We start from the raw sequence: 26,373 nt of genomic DNA on the forward strand, positions 1-26,373 counted from the left end.
CTCCTCCTCCTTTTGCAAAAAAGGTGTTTTATGCTCCAAAATCTCCTTGATTTGTTGAAGAAAAGGGTACTTTTTTGTCCCAGAAGAAGCATGTGCTGCCACGCAGGGAACAAACCTGGATTTAACCCACAGTCTGTCAGGTGGAAGTTGCCCTCTGATCAAACACCTGATGTGCTTTAAGAATGAGAGAATGTGGAAGTGTTTACTCTGAGTGTTCTCCTCCTCCTCCTCCCTCTTGCCGGCGTGGATGATCATCCCCCCGCTGAAGCACTGAAGGAAACACGGCGGTTCTTTGCCCTGCTGCACCTGGACCTGACAGACACACACACACACACACAGGTCTCTGTGTCAGTCAGACCTTTGTTTGTTTGTTTGTTTGGTTTGTTTGTTTTTTTTTATCTCTTTTTGAATGTGTCTGATCTGCTCTTGATTGTGTGTTGTGTTGCTTTTGGGGGTTGAGCTTTTTGTTGTGATCAGTTTCATTGTGTGATATTTTAGCCACTTCTCGAGTTCCACTTTGTTTTTTCTGTACTGGTCTGCCCCTGTGTGTTGTGTGGGCCACCAGAAGAGGAGGTACTGCTGGCCCACCACCAGAGGGCGCCCTGCCTGAAGTGCGGGCTTCAGGCACGAGAGGGCGCTGCCGCCTCAGGAACAAGCCGTGGTGACAGCTGTCACCCATCATCCGTGACAGCTGTCACTAATCATCCAATCCACATCTGCAATAAAAGCAGGAAGACACCTCCACCACACTGCCGAGATATCATCTTCTACTCAGCCTTTTTGTGATATTTTGTAAATCAGTTTATTGTGAGTGTTTGCAGGAGTACCGGTCCTTTTTGTGGAGGCTGTGCAAGACGGCACTCTTTTTCCTCTGAGGGATCGCTGCAAGTATTGAGTGAGAGGTGGAGTGGAATTCCCACAGGATTGTTACTGGGTGTTCACAACACCCACCCTTGACTGTCTTTGCTTTCTGCCAGCCAAGTACCAGATCCGACACGTCGTGAAGGTGGCCACCTGGGGACATTCGGGACTTGGCGGCTCCAGTATTCCTCGGGTTCGGTGGCAGTGGAAAATCGTGGTGTTCCGGTTCGTTTCCAGACGGCATCTCCTATCGTCGAGCCTGCCCACACGACACCTTATTGATTGACTTTTGCACATTCTGTAATCTGCTGTGTTTGGTTGTGTCATTCACAACAGTAAAGTGTTCTAATTTGACTCCTTCCATTGTCCGTTCATTTACGCCCCCTGTTGTGGGTCCGTGTCACTACACTTTCCCAACACTGTGTGTGTGTGTGTGTGTGTGTGTGTGTGTGTGTGTGTGTGTGTGTGTGTGTGTGTGTGTGTGTGTGTGTGTGTGTGTGTGTGTGGTGCTGTGCTTTACAAATGATCTTCTTATGGCCTCGGACAGTGGACTCATCTCTGTGCTTGTTCTGTTAGACCTCAGTGCTGCTTTTGATACTGTTGACCATAAAATTTTATTACAGAGATTAAAGCATGCCATAGGTATTAAAGGCACTGCGCTGCGGTGGTTTTAATCATATTTGTCTAATAGATTACAATTTGTTCACGTACATGGGGAATCTTCTTCACAGACTAGGGTTAATTATGGAGTTCCACAAGGTTCTGTGCTAGGACCAATTTTATTCACTTTATACATGCTTCCCTTAGGTAGTATTATTAGACGGTATTGCTTAAATTTTCATTGTTACGCAGATGATACCCAGCTTTATCTATCCATGAAGCCAGAGGACACACACCAATTAGCTAAACTGCAGGATTGTCTTACAGACATAAAGACATGGATGACCTCTAATTTCCTGCTTTTAAACTCAGATAAAACTGAAGTTATTGTACTTGGCCCCACAAATCTTAGAAACATGGTGTCTAACCAGATCCTTACTCTAGATGGCATTGCCCTGACCTCTAGTAATACTGTGAGAAATCTTGGAGTCATTTTTGATCAGGATATGTCATTCAAAGCGCATATTAAACAAATATGTAGGACTGCTTTTTTGCATTTACGCAATATCTCTAAAATCAGAAAGGTCTTGTCTCAGAGTGATGCTGAAAAACTAATTCATGCCTTTATTTCCTCTAGGCTGGACTATTGTAATTCATTATTATCAGGTTGTCCTAAAAGTTCCCTAAAAAGCCTTCAGTTAATTCAAAATGCTGCAGCTAGAGTACTGACGGGGACTAGAAGGAGAGAGCATATCTCACCCATATTGGCCTCTCTTCATTGGCTTCCTGTTAATTCTAGAATAGAATTTTAAATTCTATTCTTACTTATAAGGTTTTGAATAATCAGGTCCCATCTTATCTTAGGGACCTCATAGTACCATATCACCCCAATAGAGCGCTTCGCTCTCAGACTGCAGGCTTACTTGTAGTTCCTAGGGTTTGTAAGAGTAGAATGGGAGGCAGAGCCTTCAGCTTTCAGGCTCCTCTCCTGTGGAACCAGCTCCCAATTCAGATCAGGGAGACAGACACCCTCTCTACTTTTAAGATTAGGCTTAAAACTTTCCTTTTTGCTAAAGCTTATAGTTAGGGCTTGATCGGGTGACCCTGAACCATCCCTTAGTTATGCTGCTATAGACATAGACTGCTGGGGGTTCCCATGATGCACTGTTTCTTTCTCTTTTTGCTCTGTATGCACCACTCTGCATTTAATCATTAGTGATCGATCTCTGCTCCCCTCCACACCATGTCTTTTTCCTGGTTCTCTCCCTCAGCCCCAACCAGTCCCAGCAGAAGACTGCCCCTCCCTGAGCCTGGTTCTGCTGGAGGTTTCTTCCTGTTAAAAGGGAGTTTTTCCTTCCCACTGTAGCCAAGTGCTTGCTCACAGGGGGTCGTTTGACCGTTGGGGTTTTACATAATTATTGTATGGCCTTGCCTTACAATATAAAGTGCCTTGGGGCAACTGTTTGTTGTGATTTGGCGCTATATATAAAAAAAAAATTGATTGATTGATTGATGATATTATTATAATTTTAGCTTCTAAAACTGAGATCTGTAACATTCTTGTCTTCTAACATTTTTTTCTTAAAACGTCTTTAGTAAATTCAGTAATAAAGGCCGTTAATATCACTGAAGACCGGAACCATGTGCTCCTGTGACCTCTGGAATCTCGGTGCTCTGCGGTGCTCTGTGGTGCTCTGTGACGCTTCGTGACACTCTGTGGTGCTCTGTGATACTCTGTGGTGCTCTGTGGTGCTCTGCGATGCTCCGTGACACTCTGTGACACTCTGTGATGCTCTGTGGTGCTCTCTGACACACTGTGGCACTCTGTGGTGCTCTGTGACACTCTGTGGTGCTCTGTGGCGCTCCATGACCCTCTGTGGTGCTCTGTGACACTCCGTGACACTCTGTGGTGCTCTGTGACACTCCGTGACACTCTGTGGCGCTCTGTGGTGCTCTGTGGTGCTCTGTGACGCTCTGTGAAGCTCTGTGGTGCTCTGTGGCGCTCTGTGACACACTGTGGCGCTCTGTGGTGCTCTGTGACACTCTGTGGTGCTCTGTGGCGCTCCATGACACTCTGTGGTGCTCTGTGGCGCTCCGTGACCCTCTGTGGTGCTCTGTGACACTCCGTGACACTCTGTGGTGCTCTGTGACACTCCGTGACACTCTGTGGTGCTCTGTGACGCTCTGTGGCGCTCTGTGACGCTCTGTGGTGCTCTGTGGCGCTCTGTGGTGCTCTGTGACGCTCCGTGGCACTCTGTGACACTCTGTGGCGCTCCGTGGCGCTGTGACCGTAGTGTTTGTTAGGATGGTGGTTGTTGGGTGAAGGCTCCTCCTGTACCTGTGCTCCTCTCTCGTCCAGCTCCACCGTCATCAGCGCAGATGTTCCTTTCTCACTGACGGTGGAATATCGGCCCTGCCAGAAGAAGTAGCAGCAGTTCTCCTTCCCAGGGCCACTACTCCTGACCTCGGGGTTCTGCCGTCGACCGACTGGACACACAGACAGAAAAAAACCTCCAACACTATGCTTCATATTGTAACACTGATTATGAGAAACATCATCATGTGTGTGTTTAATGTTTAATCTTGACCTGATGTTACAAAAGGGGCTTTACTTTTGGTGCTGGTGATAAACTGTAAACTGTTTTCTGGCTTTACATAGATTTTGGTTTGATAGCTTCTTCTGATGGAGCTCTGTCTAAAAGGTGCATGATGACACATTTTTATCTGATGCCCCCAACTCCATCAGTTCCTTCGGTGTGATCCTGAGGTTCTGGTGGAGCTTTAGAACAAAAGTCCATTCATTCTTGGGTGTTAATGTTGTCTTCCATCCACTAAGTCTGTAAGGTTGAGGGTTCAGATGTACACACAAATTTTAAATCACATTTCCCAGTTAACCCCTAATTACCTCCTTGAGGTCGAAGCGAATGCTCAGAGGGGATCGAGCATTTTTTGTTGCAGCTCCAAAAGTTTGGAATGATCTTCTTGCACATTAGGCCTCCTCACTGTCTGTTTTTAAAACCAATCTTAAAACCCACTTTTATCACAATATGAGACGTCGCTCTGTTTTAGTTGTTTTCTTGTTTATTGCTGTTTTTATTGTTGTTTTTTATGACCCTCATGTGCAGCACTTTGTTTTCAGTTTTGGCTGTTCGAAAGTGCTCTATAATTAAGTTGATTTGAGTTGAATTATGCCAATTAGTCATTCAGAAGATTCAAGAAGTAAATCAATCAATTCCTGGAATCTTCTGGAATCTGCCATGTGAACCAGTGAACAGACAGAATAAGTCTTACAGAGGCTCTGAATAACTACTCATGATGCTTATCCTGGATTCCCTGGAATCAAGAGCAGGAGACTCTACAGCTCCTTGTCATTTGGATGCCAGTCCATCGCGGGTTACTTCCCCAGAAAAGACGTATTCATTTACAGCCGGGTAGACTGGGACAATCCACATGAAGTGTCTTGTCCAAGGACATAGACAGGTACTGGATACACAACTGGAATCAAACCCCTCTTCTACACGTTGGTTCTCCAACATCTGCACCAGTGCTAAAGTTCGCATGTAGACTGATGACCCCGTGAAATGTAGTTTAATTTTTATTGACTTCATGTGAAACTGAAGAGAAGCTTCTCAATGACTTAATGCATATTGTTTGACAAAACAGCATTTGTTCAGTTGGAGAAAACTGAGTTTGCAGTCAGGGTGTATGTAAACATATGTCTGCATCAATAAGAAATAAGAATAAAATCCTAAAATAAATAAATAAGAAAGCTTAACCAACATAATGTTATAGGCTGATATCAAATCTATCATTTTTCTCTAACATTCTGGAAAAAGTGGTTTTACGGCAGCTCGTAGACTATCTTACTGAGAATAATCTCTTTGAGCCACTGCAGTCTGCTTTTAGAAAATATCATTCCACAGAGACGGCTCTCACTAAAGTGGTGAATGATCTTCTGCTTACAATGGATTCAGACACCACTACGGTTCTGGTGCTGTTAGATCTCAATGCTACGTTTGATACCGTGGATCAACATATTCATTTTAGGATCACTGGGAGTGCCCTTGCATGGTTGACCAGTCGTTCTCACTGTGTTCTGTACAATGACACTAACTCTAAACTTAGTAACATGTAATCCAGGGTTTCACAGGGGTCCTTCTCAGGCCCCCTGCTTTTCTCCCTTTATATAGCACCGCTTGGGCACATGTTGCAGCATTTGGAGATTACCTTTCATTGCTATGCTGATGATACTCAGTTATACATGCAATCCGGGGTTCCACAGGGGTCCATCATAGGCCCCCTGCTTTTCTCCCTTTATATAGCACCCCTTGGGCACATACTGCAGCATTTTGGGATTACCTTTCATTGCTATGCTGATGATACTCAGTTATACATGCCAATAACTGCTTGTAATCTCATCCACATAAAAATCCTTAAAAGATTGCCTTGCATCAGTGAAAAGATGGATGTCTAGGAATTTCTTAATTTTAAACTTGTACAAAACCAAAATTATGGTTCTTGGTCCAGTGAGATATCAGCATCAATTTAACCAGCTAACGCTTAGCCTAGGCTTGTGTGTCATACATCACACTGACAAAGTGCGGAACCTTGGGTAATTTTTGATCCTACGTTGTCCTTTGACCTCCACATTAGAGATATTACGAGGACTGCTTTCTTCCACCTCTGAAATATAGTGAAGATTCGTCCCATCCTGTCTATGGTTCATGCTGAGACCCTGATTCACGTGTTTGTCTCTTCTACATTGGACTACTGCAATGTTCTATTTTCTGGTTTACTGCAGTCCAGCATTAGGGGTCTTTAATTGGTTCAAAATGCTGCTGCCAGACTTTTGACAGAAAGCAGAAAGTTTGACCACATTACACCCATTTTGGCATCTCTTCACTGGCTTCCTGTCCCAGTGAGATCAGATTTTAAGGTTCTGCTACTAGCCTATAAAACTGTTCACGGACTGGCACCTCCCTATCTAGCTGACCTAATTAAACCCTATGTACCGGCCCAGGCTCTGCGTTCTCAGGGTGCAGGACTACTTTGTGTCCCTAGGGTGAATAAGAAGTCTGTGGATCACAGAGGTTTCTCTTATTGTGTCCCTGTTCTGTGGAATGATCTCCCTGCATCAATAAAACAGTCAGATTCTGTGGAGACTTTCAAGTCCAGACTTAAGATGCATCTATTGTCCCTCTCATTAGCTAATGAGAGGGAGGGTTAGCATACTGGCATAATATGGAACTATGCTTCCCATTCCTTTAACTCATCTTATTAGCAATGGAACAGGTCTCAGCCTCCCTTTATCTAAATTCTGCGTCTGTTAGTGAAGCTAAGTTCTATTGGCTGGCGGTCACCTGTTCCCTGTTGATTTACTGCTGGTGGACTCTGACCTTAGGTGCAGTTATTTCTGATTCTGCTCTTTTTTCTCTGTCCAAGGCACTGTGGAGATCTTTAATAGAGGCTGGCCCTGCACCCCAAGGCGCTGGATTGATCTCACGACTCCCTGCCTGTGGCACCAATGACTGTGTGCTCACCTCAGTAATGCACTTTGTTTTTAATGCTATTCTGTTTCTTGTTTCTTCAGCTTTGTAAAACTTGGTAAAATCCTTGTAACTGTTAGAATGGTCTAAGCAGTGGGTCGTCCCTCTGAGTCTGGTCTGCTTGAGGTTTCTTCCTGATTGTCATCAGAGGGAGTTTTTTCTTACCACCTGTGTTACCTGTGTTCTTGCTGTGGGCGTTGATAAGGTTAGACCTCACTTGTGTGAAGCACCTTGAGGTAACTTTGTTGTGATTTGGTGCTACATAAATAAAATAAATTAAACTGAATTGGATCTTTGTTGGAACTGCTTTTTTCCAGGGTGAGTCCAAAAACAATTTTCCTACTATGGCAGGACAATAAAGTACTCTGTTCTAGTCTTGTCTACCAACCAGGGATGTCATCTCCGGTGACTTACCTGAGGTGCTGACCATGTACTTCCATTTGACCACATAGGCATCTCCCTCGTGGAATTGCCCAATGCTTTGATGTGGCAGGCGGCTGTAATCAAATTCCAAAATGTGCCAGACATGCACTGAAACTGTGCTGATCTCCAGAGTCCTCATATGGTCCTCGCTGTCCACTGGACCGTAGCCTCGGCCCACATTTACACCATCCAAGATGGTAGAAATGGGTGTCTGGAGAACAGGCAGCATCAAGGCGGCATCATAAGGATGGTAGTCTCGTCCCGGAGCCTAGTGAAAATGAAAATAAGAGTGCAAAAAGAAAGAGAGAGGTCGGATCGTACTTTATTATGATCTATGTGAAATTAGGACACATTGAGACAATATTTCATTTTATTTCCATAACAATTTTTTTATTTAAAAAAATGGAGAGAATGTTGGGTGAAAACAACTTTAGTGAATGTGTGCTGCTCCAGTTTCTCTGTATTTTGCAGGATTGCTCTGATGAATGTATGTACCACGTTTTGTGAATCTACACTCAACAAAAATATAAACGTAACACTTTTGGTTTTGCTCCCATTTTGTATGAGATGAACTCAAAGATCTAAAACTTTTTCCACATACACAATATCACCATTTCCCTCAAATATTGTTCACAAACCAGTCTAAATCTGTGATAGTGAGCACTTCTCCTTTGCTGAGATAATCCATCCCACCTCACAGGTGTGCCATATCAAGATGCTGATTAGACACCATGATTAGTGCACAGGTGTGCCTTAGACTGCCCACAATAAAAGGCCACTCTGAAAGGTGCAGTTTTATCACACAGCACAATGCCACAGATGTCGCAAGATTTGAGGGAGCGCGCAATTGGCATGCTGACAGCAGGAATGTCAACCAGAGCTGTTGCTCGTGTATTGAATGTTCATTTCTCTACCATAAGCCGTCTCCAAAGGCGTTTCAGAGAATTTGGCAGTACATCCAACCAGCCTCACAACCACAGACCACGTGTAACCACACCAGCCCAGGACCTCCACATCCAGCATGTTCACCTCCAAGATCGTCTGAGACCAGCCACTCGGACAGCTGCTGAAACAATCGGTTTGCATAACCAAAGAATTTCTGCACAAACTGTCAGAAACCGTCTCAGGGAAGCTCATCTGCATGCTCGTCGTCCTCATCGGGGTCTCCACCTGACTCCAGTTCATCGTCGTAACCGACTTGAGTGGGCAAATGCTCACATTCGCTGGCGTTTGGCACGTTGGAGAGGTGTTCTCTTCATGGATGAATCCCGGTTCACACTGTTCAGGGCAGATGGCAGACAGCGTGTGTGGCGTCGTGTGGGTGAGCGTTTTTCTGATGTCAATGTTGTGGATCGAGTGGCCCATGGTGGCGGTGGGGTTATGGTATGGGCAGGCGTCTGTTATGGACGAAGAACACAGGTGCATTTTATTGATGGCATTTTGAATGCACAGAGATACCGTGATGAGCTCCTGAGGCCCATTGTTGTGTCATACATCCAAGAACATCACCTCATGTTGCAGCAGGATAATGCACGGCCCCATGTTGCAAGGATCTGTACACAATTCTTGGAAGCTGAAAATGTCCCAGTTCTTGCATGGCCGGCATACTCACCGGACATGTCACCCATTGAGCATGTTTGGGATGCTCTGGACCGGCGTATACGACAGCGTGTACCAGTTCCTGCCAATATCCAGCAACTTCGCACAGCCATTGAAGAGGAGTGGACCAACATTCCACAGGCCACAATTGACAACCTGATCAACTCTATGTGAAGGAGATGTGTTGCACTGCATGAGGCAAATGGTGGTCACACCAGATACTGACTGGTATCCCCCCCCAATAAAACAAAACTGCACCTTTCAGAGTGGCCTTTTATTGTGGGCAGTCTAAGGCACACCTGTGCACTAATCATGGTGTCTAATCAGCATCTTGATATGGCACACCTGTGAGGTGGGATGGATTATCTCAGCAAAGGAGAAGTGCTCACTATCACAGATTTAGACTGGTTTGTGAACAATATTTGAGGGAAATGGTGATATTGTGTATGTGGAAAAAGTTTTAGATCTTTGAGTTCATCTCATACAAAATGGGAGCAAAACCAAAAGTGTTGCGTTTTGTTATAAAATTAAAAACCTATTGAAAATTAATTTGATATCCCTCAAAATTGGTGTTTGTGGCTTGTCACAGTTGTGCACTCTAATAAATGCTGCTTCAATCTTATACCCCCGTCACACTAGAGCACGAATGAGCCCGAATGCTGTACGAATGAGGATTCAAATGACAGGCGTGTAAATTCAAGCTGGACTCGATCGCCTCGTATAGCATTCTTACAGCTGTCCATGACGTGCTGACGTGCAGTGCGGCCATCTGGAAGGGGTCTAACAGCCATGAAAACATGATATTACCGATACATCCTCTGACACATGAGGTGGACTGACAATGGATCTGTGATATCATGCACATTATGGGCGTAAGGGCACACTGCGCAGAGCCTGTGACTCACTGTGCAACAGGATGCCTAACATGATGCTACAGCTATGTTTGTTGTCATAATTCACATAGGTTATGTAACCCATGACAGGGCATGACTAAGTATCTGTAACAGCCTGGTCAGGTGAGCTGTGCAGCGAGTCAGTGCATCTCAGAGCTGCGCTGCACCACGGCAAGTCAAAGGCTCACCGTGGTGCAGGGCGCCGTGCGGCTGCACGTGGTACAGCTACGATGGTCATAATTCACATACATTATGTAACCCATGACAGGGCATGACCATGTATCTGTAACAGCCCAGTCAGATGAGCTGAACAGTGAGTCAGTGCGTCTCAGTCCCACGCTGCACCGTGCATGGCTGAACAGGCTGTCACAGCTGAAATGCACATCATATCCAACCCAGTGATCATAACACAGTAACACACATGACAGCTGTAACACTAAGCCATCATGCCATCACACCATCACGCTGGTGCACGCCAGCCAGCATGCAGCCGGGCAGGAGGGGTGCAGGTGAGTAAACACTCAATCATCTTAATACTTTTATTCCCTCCTTTGACAGATATGTGTCAGTAATCATTACATATGGATCAGTAACATAATACAGCAATGTATTTGGCACCATGACCGCATCCATGTGAAATTGGAGGCATACGGCACTGTGTACAGACTTCAAGCAATCTCATGGCCTCCTGCCCCCCTCCTGTACCTTTCAGTCTGGCCGAGATAACAGCTGATCAAAGCACCGCGCGCGCATGAGGTTGGAACACATGTGCACTCAGCTGAGCGTGTGCACTCATAAACAACTGATGGCTTTTCTGCATATGTGCCAGCACCAAACAGCTGATTCTCTGGTCGGTAAGAGAGAGAGAGAAAGAGAAATTTACGTAAAATTTACGTATGTAAAATTTATTGCATTTTAGAAAAAGTGTTCTAGTCATTTATTTGTTGATTACTCATTGACATTTATTTATAGTAATGATTACATTCCTGCTCTTCCAGTGTTGTGCTGCTTCTGGATTAGCTCATATGGATAACAGCTTTATTTTATCCAATCAGATTTCCCGCTGCTGTCTCCAGGTAAAAAAGGAAAATATTCTGTGAGGTGATTCCCTCTGCTGTTAAAACAAATGGGGAATATTCTGTTGATTGTCTTCATAGTCATCCAGGCAGTTTCTAGCTAGCAGGCTGCTACATTATCAGTGGCTACGTCCCGCGAAACTCTTCAGGCTGTCACCGACAGAGGAGGGCGGAACAAACGGTTCTGAAAGGAGAATGTCTCACCCATGGAACATTTTCTTATTGCATCATAACATTTTCACCTCAACAGCTGCACACAGTAAGCTAGCATAGTTTGGTGATCATTTTTCAGGACCTACAGTATAACGTTACCTATTCACAAGTTTATATTTTATATTGTATTTGTATTGCATTTTATTGTGTGTTTTTTGAATCATCTGATGTGAATTTCTTAAGAATTTCACTGTGTGGTATAACTGCCTGTTTGTGCACATGAAAATAAAAAAAAAAAACTCTGAACACTTCTTAACACTTAAGTGTACATGTGAAGCCCAAAAGTGTCTTGATTTTTGTTGTTGTTTTTTTTTTTTTTTACCAAAAAATGTAAAAAAATATTGCCTAATGACTCCTGAAGGTTTGGAGGATTCACCTGGAGCATCCTTAGATTTTGGGTGAAATGAAGCTGCATTTGTCGGCCACATTTCAAACATCAGATGATTACGGCCTCTTAAGTGTGCAGTCACCTTTATGTTCTCATTCATTTAAACTCTTCTTTTACGTTTTAGACTGTAGCCTTTGTGTTTGTTTTGTTTTGTGTTTAGCAAGTTTTTATTCAGGTTTTTTTTAATGGACAATGTCTGAAGGTGTCAAATCCAGCTTCAGAAAGTAAAAGTCCAGCCACATATTTGTTCCATCTTCCCAATAAACCAGCTGATTGTAATTAGTTCAGCTCTTCAGGCAGGTGGATTGAGCTGATTATTGAGATCACCTGTTTTAGGTGCACAGGTTTCTACCTGTGAACACATGGAAGGGTTTTTAACTTTCTGAAGGTGGATTTGACACCTCTGGGTGAAGGAGAAGAAGAAGATTTGTTGGTGGGTTTACTGGGCAGCTGAGTTATTGAAGTGTTTATGAAGACAGGCAGGCAGAGAGACAGACAGACAGGCAGAGAGACAGGCAGGCAGGCAGAGAGACAGACAGGCAGGGAGACAGACAGACAGGCAGGCAGGCAGGCAGGCAGAGAGACAGACAGAGACAGGCAGGGAGACAGACAGGCAGGCAGAGAGACAGACAGGCAGGGAGACAGACAGACAGGCAGGCAGGCAGGCAGGCAGAGAGACAGACAGGCAGGGAGACAGACAGACAGGCAGGCAGGCAGGCAGGCAGAGAGACAGGCAGAGACAGGCAGAGAGACAGACAGGCAGGCAGAGAGACAGACAGGCAGGGAGACAGACAGACAGGCAGGCAGGCAGGCAGGCAGAGAGACAGGCAGAGAGACAGGCAGGCAGGCAGAGAGACAGACAGGCAGGGAGACAGACAGACAGGCAGGCAGGCAGAGAGACAGACAGGCAGACAGACAGGCAGAGAGACAGGCAGGCAGGCAGAGAGACAGACAGGCAGGGAGACAGACAGACAGGCAGGCAGGGAGACAGACAGACAGGCAGGCAGGCAGGCAGGCAGAGAGACAGGCAGAGACAGGCAGAGAGACAGACAGGCAGGGAGACAGACAGACAGGCAGGCAGGCAGGCAGGCAGAGAGACAGGCAGAGACAGGCAGAGAGACAGACAGGCAGGCAGGCAGGCAGAGAGACAGACAGGCAGGGAGACAGACAGGCAGGCAGGCAGGCAGAGACAGGCAGGCAGAGAGACAGGCAGGCAGGCAGAGAGACAGACAGGCAGGCAGGCAGGCAGGCAGGCAGGCAGGCAGGCAGGCAGAGAGACAGGCAGAGACAGGCAGGGAGACAGACAGGCAGGCAGGCAGGCAGAGAGACAGACAGGCAGGGAGACAGACAGGCAGGCAGGCAGGCAGAGACAGGCAGGCAGAGAGACAGGCAGAGACAGGCAGACAGACAGACAGGCAGACAGACAGACAGAGAGACAGACAGACAGGCAGGCAGGCAGGCAGACAGAGAGACAGGCAGAGGCAGGCAGGCAGGCAGACAGAGAGACAGGCAGAGACAGGCAGACAGACAGACAGACAGACAGGCAGACAAACAGGCAGACAAACAGGCAGACAGACAAACAGGCAGACAAACAGGCAGACAGAGACAGACAAACAGACAGACAGACAAACAGGCAGACAAACAGGCAGACAGAGACAGACAGACAGACAGACAGACAAACAGGCAGACAGACAAACAGGCAGACAAACAGGCAGACAGAGACAGACAGACAGGCAGACAGACAGGCAGACAGAGAGGCAGGCAGAGAGACAGACAGACAGGCAGACAGAGGCAGACAGACAGGCAGAGGCAGACAGGCAGACAGGCAGACAGGCAGGCAGACAGACAGGCAGACAGGCAGAGGCAGACAGACAGGCAGGCAGAGGCAGACAGACAGGCAGGCAGAGGCAGACAGGCAGGCAGAGGCAGACAGACAGGCAGGCAGGCAGACAGACAGGCAGACAGGCAGGCAGACAGACAGACAGACAGAGAGACAGGCAGGCAGACAGGCAGGCAGGCAGGCAGGCAGACAGACAGGCAGGCAGACAAACAGGCAGACAGGCAGACAGACAGACAGGCAGACAGACAGAGAGACAGGCAGACAGGCAGGGAGACAGACAGGCAGGCAGGCAGGCAGGCAGAGAGACAGGCAGGCAGGCAGGCAGAGAGACAGACAGGCAGGGAGACAGACAGGCAGGCAGGCAGGCAGAGAGACAGGCAGAGAGACAGGCAGAGACAGGCAGGCAGAGAGACAGGCAGAGAGACAGACAGGCAGGCAGGCAGAGAGACAGACAGGCAGGGAGACAGACAGGCAGACAGGCAGAGAGACAGGCAGAGACAGGCAGGCAGAGAGACAGGCAGAGACAGGCAGACAGACAGACAGACAGAGAGACAGACAGACAGGCAGGCAGACAGGCAGGCAGACAGAGAGACAGGCAGAGACAGGCAGACAGACAGACAGACAGACAGGCAGACAAACAGACAGACAGACAAACAGGCAGACAAACAGGCAGACAGAGACAGACAAACAGACAGACAGACAAACAGGCAGACAAACAGGCAGACAGAGACAGACAAACAGACAGACAGACAAACAGGCAGACAAACAGGCAGACAGACAGACAGACAAACAGGCAGACAAACAGGCAGACAGAGACAGACAGACAGACAGACAAACAGGCAGACAGAGACAGGCAGACAAACAGACAGACAGACAAACAGGCAGACAGGCAGACGGACAGACAGACAGACAGACAGACAGGCAGACAAACAGACAGACAGGCAGACAGAGAGACAGACAGAGAGACAGACAGAGAGACAGACAGAGAGACAGACAGACAGGCAGACATACAGGCAGACAAACAGACAGACAGAGAGACAGACAGACAGGCAGACAGACAGGCAGGCAGGCAGGCAGGCAGACAGACAGAGAGACAGACAGACAGGCAGACAGACAGGCAGGCAGGCAGACAGACAAACAGACAGAGAGACAAACAGACAGGCAGAGAGACAGAGAGGCAGACAGGCAGACAGAGAGACAGACAGACAGGCAGACATACAGGTAGACAAACAGACAGACAGAGAGACAGAGAGGCAGACAGGCAGACAGAGAGACAGACAGACAGGCAGACATACAGGTAGACAAACAGACAGACAGAGAGACAGACAGACAGGCAGACAGACATACAGGCAGACATACAGGTAGACAAACAGACAGACAGAGAGACAGACAGGCAGACATACAGGCAGACAAACAGACAGACAGAGAGACAGGCAGACAGAGAGACAGACAGACAGGCAGACAGACAGGCAGACAGACAGGCAGACATACAGGCAGACAAACAGACAGACAGAGAGACAGGCAGACAGAGAGACAGACAGACAGGCAGACATACAGGCAGACAGGCAGGCAGACAGGCAGACAGGCAGGCAGACAGACAGGCAGAGAGACAGACAGACAGGCAGACAGACAGGCAGACAGAGAGGCAGACAGAGAGGCAGACAGAGAGGCAGACAGACAGGCAGAGAGACAGGCAGACAGACAGACAGACAGACAGAGAGACAGAGAGACAGGCAGAGAGACAGGCAGACAGACAGAGAGACAGGCAGACAGAGAGGCAGGCAGAGAGACAGACAGACAGGCAGACAGACAGGCAGACAGAGAGGCAGGCAGAGAGACAGACAGACAGGCAGACAGAGGCAGACAGACAGGCAGAGGCAGACAGGCAGACAGGCAGACAGGCAGGCAGACAGACAGGCAGACAGGCAGACAGGCAGAGGCAGACAGACAGGCAGGCAGAGGCAGACAGGCAGGCAGAGGCAGACAGACAGGCAGACAGGCAGGCAGAGGCAGACAGACAGGCAGACAGGCAGGCAGACAGACAGACAGACAGAGAGACAGGCAGGCAGACAGGCAGGCAGGCAGGCAGGCAGGCAGACAGGCAGGCAGACAAACAGGCAGACAGGCAGACAGACAGACAGGCAGACAGACAGAGAGACAGGCAGACAGGCAGGGAGACAGACAGGCAGGCAGGCAGACAGGCAGAGAGACAGGCAGGCAGGCAGGCAGAGAGACAGACAGGCAGGGAGACAGACAGGCAGGCAGGCAGGCAGAGAGACAGGCAGAGAGACAGGCAGAGACAGGCAGGCAGAGAGACAGGCAGAGAGACAGACAGGCAGGCAGGCAGAGAGACAGACAGGCAGAGAGACAGGCAGAGACAGGCAGGCAGAGAGACAGACAGAGAGACAGACAGACAGGCAGGCAGAGAGACAGACAGACAGGCAGGCAGACAGGCAGGCAGACAGACAGACAGAGAGACAGGCAGAGACAGGCAGACAGACAGACAGACAGGCAGACAAACAGGCAGACAGACAGACAGACAGACAGACAGACAGACAGACAGACAGACAAACAGGCAGACAGAGACAGACAGACAAACAGGCAGACAAACAGGCAGACAGAGACAGGCAGACAAACAGACAGACAGGCAGACAGACAAACAGGCAGACAGGCAGACAGACAGACGGACAGACAGACAGGCAGACAAACAGACAGACAGACAGAGAGACAGACAGACAGGCAGACATACAGGCAGACAAACAGACAGACAGACAGAGAGACAGACAGACAGGCAGACATACAGGCAGACAAACAGACAGACAGAGAGACAGACAGAGAGACAGACAGACAGGCAGACATACAGGCAGACAAACAGACAGACAGAGAGACAGACAGACAGGCAGACATACAAGGACAACCAGCAGACAGAGAGACAGACAGACAGGCAGACATACAGGCAGACAAACAGACAGACAGGCAGACAGACAGACAGGCAGACAGACAGAGAGACAGACAGACAGGCAGACAGACATACAGGCAGACAGACAGACAGACAGGCAGACAGACAGGCAGACAGACAGGCAAACAGGCGGGCAGACAGACAGGCAGACAGAGAGACAGGCAGACAGAGAGACAGGCAGACAGAGAGGCAGGCAGACAGAGAGACAGGCAGACAGACAGAGAGACAGGCAGACAGAGAGGCAGGCAGAGAGGCAGGCAGAGAGGCAGACAGACAGGCAGACAGACAGGCAGACAGAGAGGCAGGCAGACAGGCAGACAGAGGCAGACAGACAGGCAGAGGCAGACAGACAGGCAGAGGCAGACAGGCAGACAGACAGACAGGCAGAGGCAGACAGGCAGGCAGGCAGGCAGACAGGCAGACAGACAGGCAGAGGCAGACAGACAGACAGACAGGCAGGCAGACAGGCAGAGGCAGACAGACAGGCAGGCAGAGGCAGACAGACAGGCAGACAGGCAGGCAGAGGCAGACAGACAGGCAGACAGACAGACAGACAGGCAGACAGGCAGACAGGCAGGCAGACAGACAGACAGGCAGGCAGACAGACAGGCAGACAGACAGGCAGACAGACAGACAGGCAGGCAGACAGGCAGGCAGACAAACAGACAGAGAGACAGGCAGACAGACAGGCAGACAGACAGACAGGCAGACAAACAGACAGAGAGACAGGCAGACAGACAGGCAGACAGGCAGACAGAGGCAGACAGACAGACAGGCAGACAGACAGACAGACAGGCAGACAGACAGACAGACAGGCAGACAGACAAACAGACAGAGACAGACAGACAAACAGACAGAGACAGACAGACAGGCAGACAGACAGACAGACAGGCAGGCAGGCAGGCAGACAGAGACAGACAGACAGGCAGGCAGGCAGGCAGACAGAGAGACAGACAGACAGACAGGCAGACAGACAGAGAGGCAGACAGGCAGACAGACAAACAGACAGAGAGACAAACAGACAGGCAGACAGACAGAGAGGCAGACAGGCAGACAGAGAGACAGACAGACAGGCAGGCAGACAGACAGGCAGACAGACAGAGAGGCAGACAGGCAGACAGACAGACAGACAAACAGACAGACAGGCAGGCAGACAGAGAGACAGACAGACAAGCAGACAGACAGGCAGACAGACAGAGAGGCAGACAGACAGACAGACAGACAAACAGACAGACAGGCAGGCAGACAGAGAGGCAGACAGACAAACAGACAGAGAGGCAGACAGACAGGCAGACAGACAGACAGGCAAACAGACAGAGAGGCAGACAGAGAGGCAGACAGACAGACAGACAGGCAGACAGGCAAACAGACAGAGAGGCAGACAGGTGGACGTTTTCTTAAAATGATGAGCAGCTTTGGTAGGTTTAGTTGATTTTTAGGTATTTTTGTTTGCTTTGGATTATTGCTGCTGGTGTGAATGATGTTTGTGGTCTGGCTAGTCAGTGTGTGTTTGTGTGTGTGTGTGTGTGTGTGTCTCACACACACAATGTCCAGCACGCTGCTCTGATATCATCTGGTGCCAGCAGTGATTTGGGATATATGCTGTCTGTTTGTGACAGTGTGGGAGGATAATTCTGAAGACCTCGGTGTAAAATTCCACAACCCACCACTCAGAGAGTGTAGACTACAGACTAATTAAGGGATGAGAAACAGAAGAATGCTTGTTTCCCTTCCCATCTTTAATAACACAAGAATCAGACATGCACCTTCTGCTCAGGTATGAACTCGCCGTTGTCTTTTGGTGACGGGGTCTTTAAGTCGGTCCAGTCCAAGAACTTCTCTTTGAACAAGACAGTCTCGTTGTGTTCTGTCAGCCTACCGAACAGGGCCCAGTCAGGACGGCCTTGACCCTTCCTACAAACATAAACACACACATACGGGAAGAATTAAGAGGAAAAAAAGGTTTTATATTTGTTTATAAGAACACAGATCGTTCATCGTGTGTTAATATGTAAATGTGCTTTGTGTATCTTTATCCGAGGCCATCAAATATGGCCACTAGGTATTGCAAAGGCTTTGCATACGTCTGTCTGTCTGTCTGTTTGTGTTCAGCATAGGTCCAGTCCTGTTACTGCCACAGTCTTCAGGTTCACAGGGAACATTTTTGGGACACAGACCTTGGATGAGTTCAAAGATGATTAACCTTGACCTATTTTAAGAGGTCAAAAGGTCACATTCTGTTTCAGTGTGCACGCTAACGTCCACTAACTCAAAGCTAACTTCTGCTCTTGTCAAAAGCTCATGTACACGCAGACACACGGCCTCCTGCAGATGATGATAAAACATAAATATTGTTTGTGATTGATTGCTTGATTGATATAGTGGCTTTATTGAACATATACAAATTGTACGTAAGACAATAAATATATATAAAATATGAACCACTGCCACCCGGCTCCTGTTTTTTGTTGCATGCAAGTGTGTATTAGTTCATTTGCGGTAGAATTTGTTCCTTCTGCCTCAGGTGGCATTTTTGAGGCATTTCAGCGTCACCGTGGATGTCCTGATCAGGGACCCTCAGAGTGGGAGGATGACCCGTCATTCCAGTCCTGACAGCAGGTCCTGGATCACATTGCTGCTGTCAGTGATTTTGCTGAGTGAGCAGCTGCACTTATCCAGGATTACAATCAGATCCTAACCAAGCGCCACCTGCTGCCAGTTGTTGAGTGGCATTGATGTCAGTTCCAGGGGCGAAGAAAATCAGAACCAAACATCACTCACCATCACTGTTTGTTTTCACCAAATAGGTGGACACATGTCAGACTTTTTTTATATCCTGTGTGGTCAGTTAAAGGACAAAAGACTGTTTCAGTTTGTATTTCATTTGTCAACAGCTACACTTTGCTGGTTTGCGCTGATATACTGAAACATTGTGATTTCCACCCCGCGTGCAGCGGTGAGTTAGAATAGTCACATCAAAATTAAATTTTGCACAAAACATTTTCTCAAGATGAGCAATTTTGTCAGGAAGCACCTTTTTTGGCATAAATGTGGAGGACCACCCTAATATATATATATTTATATTATATGGCTGCGATGCTACGCGCACTCTGATTGGCTGATTACTGGTCGGCTATTTTCCCTTATCGGACTGGTTACCATGACAATCAGTCCACAACGCAGATTTTCATTACAAACCAGGAAGCTAAAAACATGATGAGAAAAACCAAGTTGGACATGAACGTACTTCATAAATATTTAAACAGCATCTGAAAAAAACCACACAGATTGGAAGTTTACCAGCCAACAACTGGACCATCTGTTAGCAAGTTCTTGATGGAGGTGACGCTCGCTCCGTATTGTTCCCCGTACAGACCTCTTGCTCAGTTATTAATCTATACATACATAAACACACACACACATACATACATACATATACACACATACATACATACATATACACATATATATATATATATATATATATATATATATACACATATATATATATATATATATATATATATACACATATATACACATATATATATATGTGTATATATGTATATATGTATGTGTGTGTGTGCAAAATAAAGAATAGGAATAAAGAAGACAATGCTCACAGGGCCGAGGGCATTTTAGCATTGCCTTATATCTGTTGTTGTTTGCAGATAGTGAATCCTTGTACTTTAAATATAAAATACTTACACCTCCAGTTAAGGGTCATATGAAAGCAAAAAGGTTTACATGATTATGAAATCATTTGTATGAATTTGTAAACCTTGGCCTCAGTTTGATGAACCTTTGGATTAATAACCTGTGGCCTTAGTTTGTTTTGGTTTTTTAAAATGTACCATCAAATTAATAAACAATACCCACAATTTAATAAGTGGTACAACTGGTTTAATAATCAAGGACTCTAGTTAAATTCATGTGTATTTATGGGTTAAACAGTAGTTTAGGATTAATAACCTGCAGCCTTAGTAGTTTTTTTTTTAATTCATATAAATAGATTGTGAAAATAAATAATAATAATATAATAATTTATTAATTTATATAGCGCCAAATCACAAGTAATCGCCTCAAGGTGCTTCACAAACATTTAAAAGCAGAATAAAGTGAAATAAGATTAAGACACAATAAAAAAAATGTAACCATAAAAAGGTAAAAGAAGTAAAATAAATAAAATGAATAAAAAAGACACACAATCATATAAAATATTAATGATAAAACAGGGAGAACAGATGTGTCTTCAACCTGGCTTTAAAAGTCTCCACAGAGTCCGACTGTCGTATCAGTGCAGGCAGATCATTCCACAGAGCTGGGGTGCGGTGATAAAAAGCTCTGTAACCCGCTGACCTTTTCTTCACCCTCGGGACACACAATAGTCCTGCACCCTGTGAACGCAGAGCCCTTGCCGGCACATAGGACTCAACCAGGCCGGCCAGATAAGGGGGCGCCAGTCCGTGAACAATTTTATAGGCCAATAGTAATAAAAAATCCTTAAAATCTGATTTCAAGGAGACCGGAAGCCAGTGAAGGGATTCCAGAACCGGCGTAATATGATCAAACCTTCTGCTTCGTGTCAGAAGTCTGGCAGCAGTATTTTGAACCAGTTGAAGACCCCTAATGCTGGACTGTGGTAAACCAGAAAACAAAGCATTACAATAGTCCAATCTAGAAGAAACAAACGCATGAATCAGAGTCTCAGCATCAGCCATAGACAGCATGGGACGAATCTTTGCTATATTTCTTAGATGAAAGAAAGCAGTCCTCATAATGTCCCTAATGTGGAGGTCAAAGGACAACGTAGGATCAAAAATTACCCCAAGGTTCCTCACTTTGTCAGTATGATGTATAACACATGAACCTAGGCTAAGCGCCAGCTGATCAAATTGATGCAGATGTCTTGCTGGACCAAGAACCATCATTTCAGTCTTATCAGAGTTCAAAAGTAGAAAGTTGCTAGACATCCAACTGCTGCGAGACAGTCCTGTAAAGATTTTATGTGGACAGGATTTCCAGCAGCTATCAGCATATACAACTGAGTGTCATCAGCATAGCAATGAAAAGCAACCCCAAAACGCCACAAAATGTTCCCAAGAGGTGCCATATACAGGGAAAAAAGCAGGGGACCCAGAACGGATCCCTGCGGAACCCTGAACTTCATGCCGCTAAAGTCAGAGGTAGTGTCGTTGCACAAAACACAATGGGAACAACCAGACAGATAAGACGTCAGTCACACAAGAGCAGTTCCAGTAATCCCGAAACAGTTTTCTAGCCTATCAAGTAGAATATGATGATCAACCGTGTCAAACGCAGCACTGAGATCCAGCAACATCAATGCTGTAGTAGTATCCGAGTCCATTGCTCGCAGAAGATCATTAACTACTTTAATAAGTGCTGTTTCTGTGGAGTGATGTCTTCTAAAAGCAGACTGGAGTCGCTCAAAAAGGTCATTCTCAGTAAGATAGTCCACAAGCTGCTGTGAAACCACCTTTTCCAGAATTTTAGAGCAGAATGATAGATTTGATATTGGCCTGTAATTTTTCAATACACCAGGATCAAGATTAGATTTCTTAAGTAGTGGTTTAACCACTGCAGATTTAAAACGTTTTGGAACAGATCCAGAGTTTAGAGAAAGGTTAACAATTTCCAGCACAGTCGGCCCAAGAATGGGCCAAAGATCCTTAAACAATTTTGTTGGTGTAGGATCAAATAAACAAGTTGTGCTTTTAGTAGACATCACGACTTTCGTCAGCACACCTTGTGATATACTGTTAAATTCTGTGAATCTAGGTAGCACCTCAGTAGTAGTCCCCAGCTCAGTAGCTGGATACAATGACTGGACCAAAGTATGCTGAGATGTGCTCAACCTAATATCTTCTATTTTCTTTTCGAAATAGTCCATAAAGTCCTGTGCTGAAAAAGGAGAACGGCCAACAGGTGGCTGTCCATGAATAAGAAATGCCACCGTATCAAACAAAAACTTTGTGTTATGCTTGTTTTTGTTGATCAATTCAGAGTAATACGCCTGCTTCGTAGCCAATAAAGCATGCATATAATCTAAAATAGCATCACGCCACGCAAGGTGAAACACCTCTAGTTTGGAACTACGCCATTTCCGTTCTAACCCTCTAGCCTTCTGCCTAAGGTCACGCAAATAACTTGAATCAAGGTGTCTGTGCCTTGGGAAGGCATGGCCTTAATAGAGGAGGTGCAATCTTATCAAGCGTGGTTTTTAGCACTAAATTCAGGCTATCCGCAAGACTGTCTACAGACTGAAAATTCATCAAGCTTGAAGTTAAGATTTCTGGTAGTCTCACTCGAGTTCAGTCAAAGTTGAAGGTTTAATTCGTCGCTGCAATGATAGGCAAGGCTGCTGCTCCACTAAACACGGCAGCGTAATTGTTAACCTAATAAGCGAGGGGTCAGAGACCACTGATGCAAGAGGCAGGATGTCAATATTTGTGACAGCAAGGCCACGTGCAAGAACCAAATCCAGAGTATTACCACTGATATGCATTGAACCATGAATGAACTGCCGAAATCCTAGTGCATCAATGATTTCCATAAATGATTTACCAAGGGGATCAGAGAGCTTATTTATATGAATGTTAAAGTCACCAATAATCAAAATGTTGTCTAGACTAGTTGAAAGACTAGAGATGAAAGCGCCAAATTCATCTAAAAAATCAGAATATGGGCCAGGAGGCCTATAGACAGTGACAATATAACATAACTGATTTCCAGTTTTATGACCTTGAGAGTACTTAGCATCATGGGCATAACGGAGAATCAGATCAAATCAAAATCAAATCAATTTTATTTATATAGCGCCAAATCACAACAAACAGTTGCCCCAAGGCGCTTTATATTGTAAAGCAAAAGCCATACAAAAATTACGGAAAAACCCCAACGGTCAAAAGGACCCCCTGTGAGCAAGCACTTGGCGACAGTGGGAAGGAAAAACTCCCTTTTAACAGGAAGAAACCTCCAGCAGAACCAGGCTCAGGGAGGGGCAGTCTTCTGCTGGGACTGGTTGGGGCTGAGGGAGAGAACCAGGAAAAAGACATGCTGTGGAGGGGAGCAGAGATCAATCACTAATGATTAAATGCAGAGTGGTGCATACAGAGCAAAAAGAGAAAGAAACACTCAGTGCATCATGGGAACCCCCCAGCAGTCTAAGTCTATAGCAGCATAACTAAGGGATGGTTCAGGGTCATGAACCAGCCCTAACTATAAGCTTTAGCAAAAAGGAAAGTTTTAAGCCTAATCTTAAAAGTAGAGAGGGTGTCTGTCTCCCTGATCCGAATTGGGAGCTGGTTCCACAGGAGAGGAGCCTGAAAGCTGAAGGCTCTGCCTCCCATTCTACTCTTACAAACCCTAGGAACTACAAGTAAGCCTGCAGTCTGAGAACGAAGCGCTCTATTGGGGTGATATGGTACTATGAGGTCCCTAAGATAAGATGGGACCTGATTATTCATGAATTCTAAACCATGACTGAAACTCTTCAAATAGACCATTCCTCTGCAGATGATCAGTTAGCTGTTTTACAACTACCCTTTCAAGAATTTTTGAGAGAAAAGGAAGGTTGGAGATTGGTTATGAGTAATTTTTTCTCTAATAGTTAAAATTTTATTAGCAAAGAAAGTCATGAAGTCATTGGTAGTTAAAGTTAAAGGAATACTCGGCTCAATAGAGCTCTGACTCTTAGTCAGCCTGGCTACAGTGCTGAAAAGAAACCTGGGGTTGTTCTTATTTTCTTCAATTAGTGATGAGTAGTAAGATGTCCTAGCTTTACGGAGGGCTTTTTTTATAGAGCAACAAACTCTTTTTCCAGGCTAAGTGAAGATCTTCTAAATTAGTGAGACGCCATTTCCTCTCCAACTTACGGGTTATCTGCTTTATGCTGCGAGTTTGTGAGTTATACCACGGAGTCAGGCACTTCTGATTTAAAGCTCTCTTTTTCAGAGGAGCTACAGCATCCAAATTGTCCTCAATGAGGATATAAAACTATTGACGAGATAATCTATCTCACTCACAGAGTTTAGGTAGCTACTCTGCCCAGTGTTGGTATATGGCATTGGAGAACATAAAGAAGGAATCATATCCTTAAACCTAGTTACAGCGCTTTCTGAAAGACTTCTACTGTAATGAAACTTATTCCCCACTGCTGGGTAGTCCATCAGAGTAAATGTAAATGTTATTAAGAAATGATCAGACAGAAGGGGGTTTTCAGGGAATACTGTTAAGTCTTCAATTTCCATACCAGTGCCTTTAATACCTATGGCATGCTCTAATCTCTGTAATAAAATTTTATGGTCAACAGTATCAGAAGCAGCACTGAGGTCTAACAGAACAAGCACAGAGATGAGTCCACTGTCTGAGGCCATAAGAAGATCATTTGTAACCTTCACTAATGCTGTTTCTGTACTATGATGAATTCTAAAACCTGACTGAAACTCTTCAAATAGAGCATTCCTCTGCAGATGATCAGTTAGCTGTTTTACAACTACCCTTTCAAGAATGTTTGAGAGAAAAGGAAGGTTGGAGATTGGCCTATAATTAGCTAAGATAGCTGGGTCAAGTGATGGCTTTTTAAGTAATGGTTTAATTACTGCCACCTTATCTGAGCTAAGCACTAAGTCAGACAAAAGGTCTGAAAATTCACAGAGAAACTCACAGTAACGACCAGGTGGACGATAGATAACAACAAATAAAACTGGTTTTTGGGACTTCCACTTTGGATGGACAAGACTAAGAGTCAAGCTTTCAAATGAATTAAAGCTCTGTCTGGGTTTTTGATTAATTAATAAGCTGGAATGGAAGATTGCTGCTAATCCTCCGCCTCGGCCCGTGCTACGAGCATTCTGACAGTTAGTGTGACTCGGGGGTGTTGACTCATTTAAACTAACATATTCATCCTGCTGTAACCAGGTTTCTGTAAGGCAGAATAAATCAATATGTTGATCAATTATTATATCATTTACTAACAGGGACTTAGAAGAGAGAGACCTAATGTTTAATAGACCACATTTAACTGTTTTAGTCTGTGGTGCAGTTGAAGGTGCTATATTATTTTTTCTTTTTGAATTTTTATGCTTAAATAGATTTTTACTGGTTATTGGTGGTCTGGGAGCAGGCACCGTCTCTACGGGGATGGGGTAATGAGGGGATGGCAGGGGGAGAGAAGCTGCAGAGAAGTGTGTAAGACTACAACTCTGCTTCCTGGTCCCAACCCTGGATAGTCACGGTTTGGAGGATTTAATAAAATTGGCCAGATTTCTAGAAATGAGAGCTGCTCCATCCAAAGTCGGATGGATGCCGTCTCTCCTAACAAGACCAGGTTTTCCCCAGAAGCTTTGCCAATTATCTATGAAGCCCACCTCATTTTTTGGACACCACTCAGACAGCCAGCAATTCAAGGAGAACATGCGGCTAAACATGTCAGTCCCGGTCCGATTGGGGAGGGGCTCAGAGAAAACTACAGAGTCCGACATTGTTTTTGCAGTTACACACCGATTCAATATTAATTTTAGTGACCTCTGATTGGCGTAACCGGGTGTCATTACTGCCGACGTGAATTACAATCTTACCAAATTTACGCTTAGCCTTAGCCAGCAGTTTCAAATTTCCTTCGATGTCGCCTGCTCTGGCCCCCGGAAGACAATTGACTATGGTTGCTGGTGTCGCTAACTTCACATTTCTCAAAACAGAGTCGCCAATAACCAGAGTTTGTTCCTTGGCGGGTGTGTCGCCGAGTGGGGAAAAATGGTTAGAGATGTGAATGGGTTGGTGGTGTACAGGGGCTTCTGTTTAGGACTACGCTTCCTCCTCACAGTCACCCAGCCGGCCTGCTTTCCCGGCTGCTCGGGATCTGCCGGAGGGGAACTAACGGCGGCTAAGCTACCTTGTTCCGCACCGACTACAGGGGCCTGGCTACTGTAGGATTTTCCAAGGTGCAGAGCCGAG

General features: G+C 46.0%; 1 protein-coding gene across 9 annotated transcripts in view; it reads right to left on the minus strand.

Moving 5' to 3' along the window:
- LOC117521482 (supervillin-like) overlaps positions 1-26,373 on the minus strand; it is a 207,587-nt gene that overhangs the window by 70,865 nt on the left and 110,349 nt on the right. For 8 of the 9 annotated variants that reach the window (XM_034182785.1, XM_034182786.1, XM_034182782.1 and 5 more), the window contains 4 exons: positions 18,165-18,312; positions 7,422-7,698; positions 3,800-3,948; positions 207-312 (listed from right to left, as the gene is read on the minus strand). In XM_034182785.1, coding sequence (XP_034038676.1) covers positions 207-312; positions 3,800-3,948; positions 7,422-7,698; positions 18,165-18,312 — 680 coding nt within the window. The remainder of the gene's footprint in view (positions 1-206; positions 313-3,799; positions 3,949-7,421; positions 7,699-18,164; positions 18,313-26,373) is intronic. The other variant, XM_034182784.1, reaches the window with a different exon arrangement.

This window comes from Thalassophryne amazonica, chromosome 12 (assembly GCF_902500255.1).
Source record: "Thalassophryne amazonica chromosome 12, fThaAma1.1, whole genome shotgun sequence".
NCBI classification, from domain to species: domain Eukaryota; kingdom Metazoa; phylum Chordata; class Actinopteri; order Batrachoidiformes; family Batrachoididae; genus Thalassophryne; species Thalassophryne amazonica.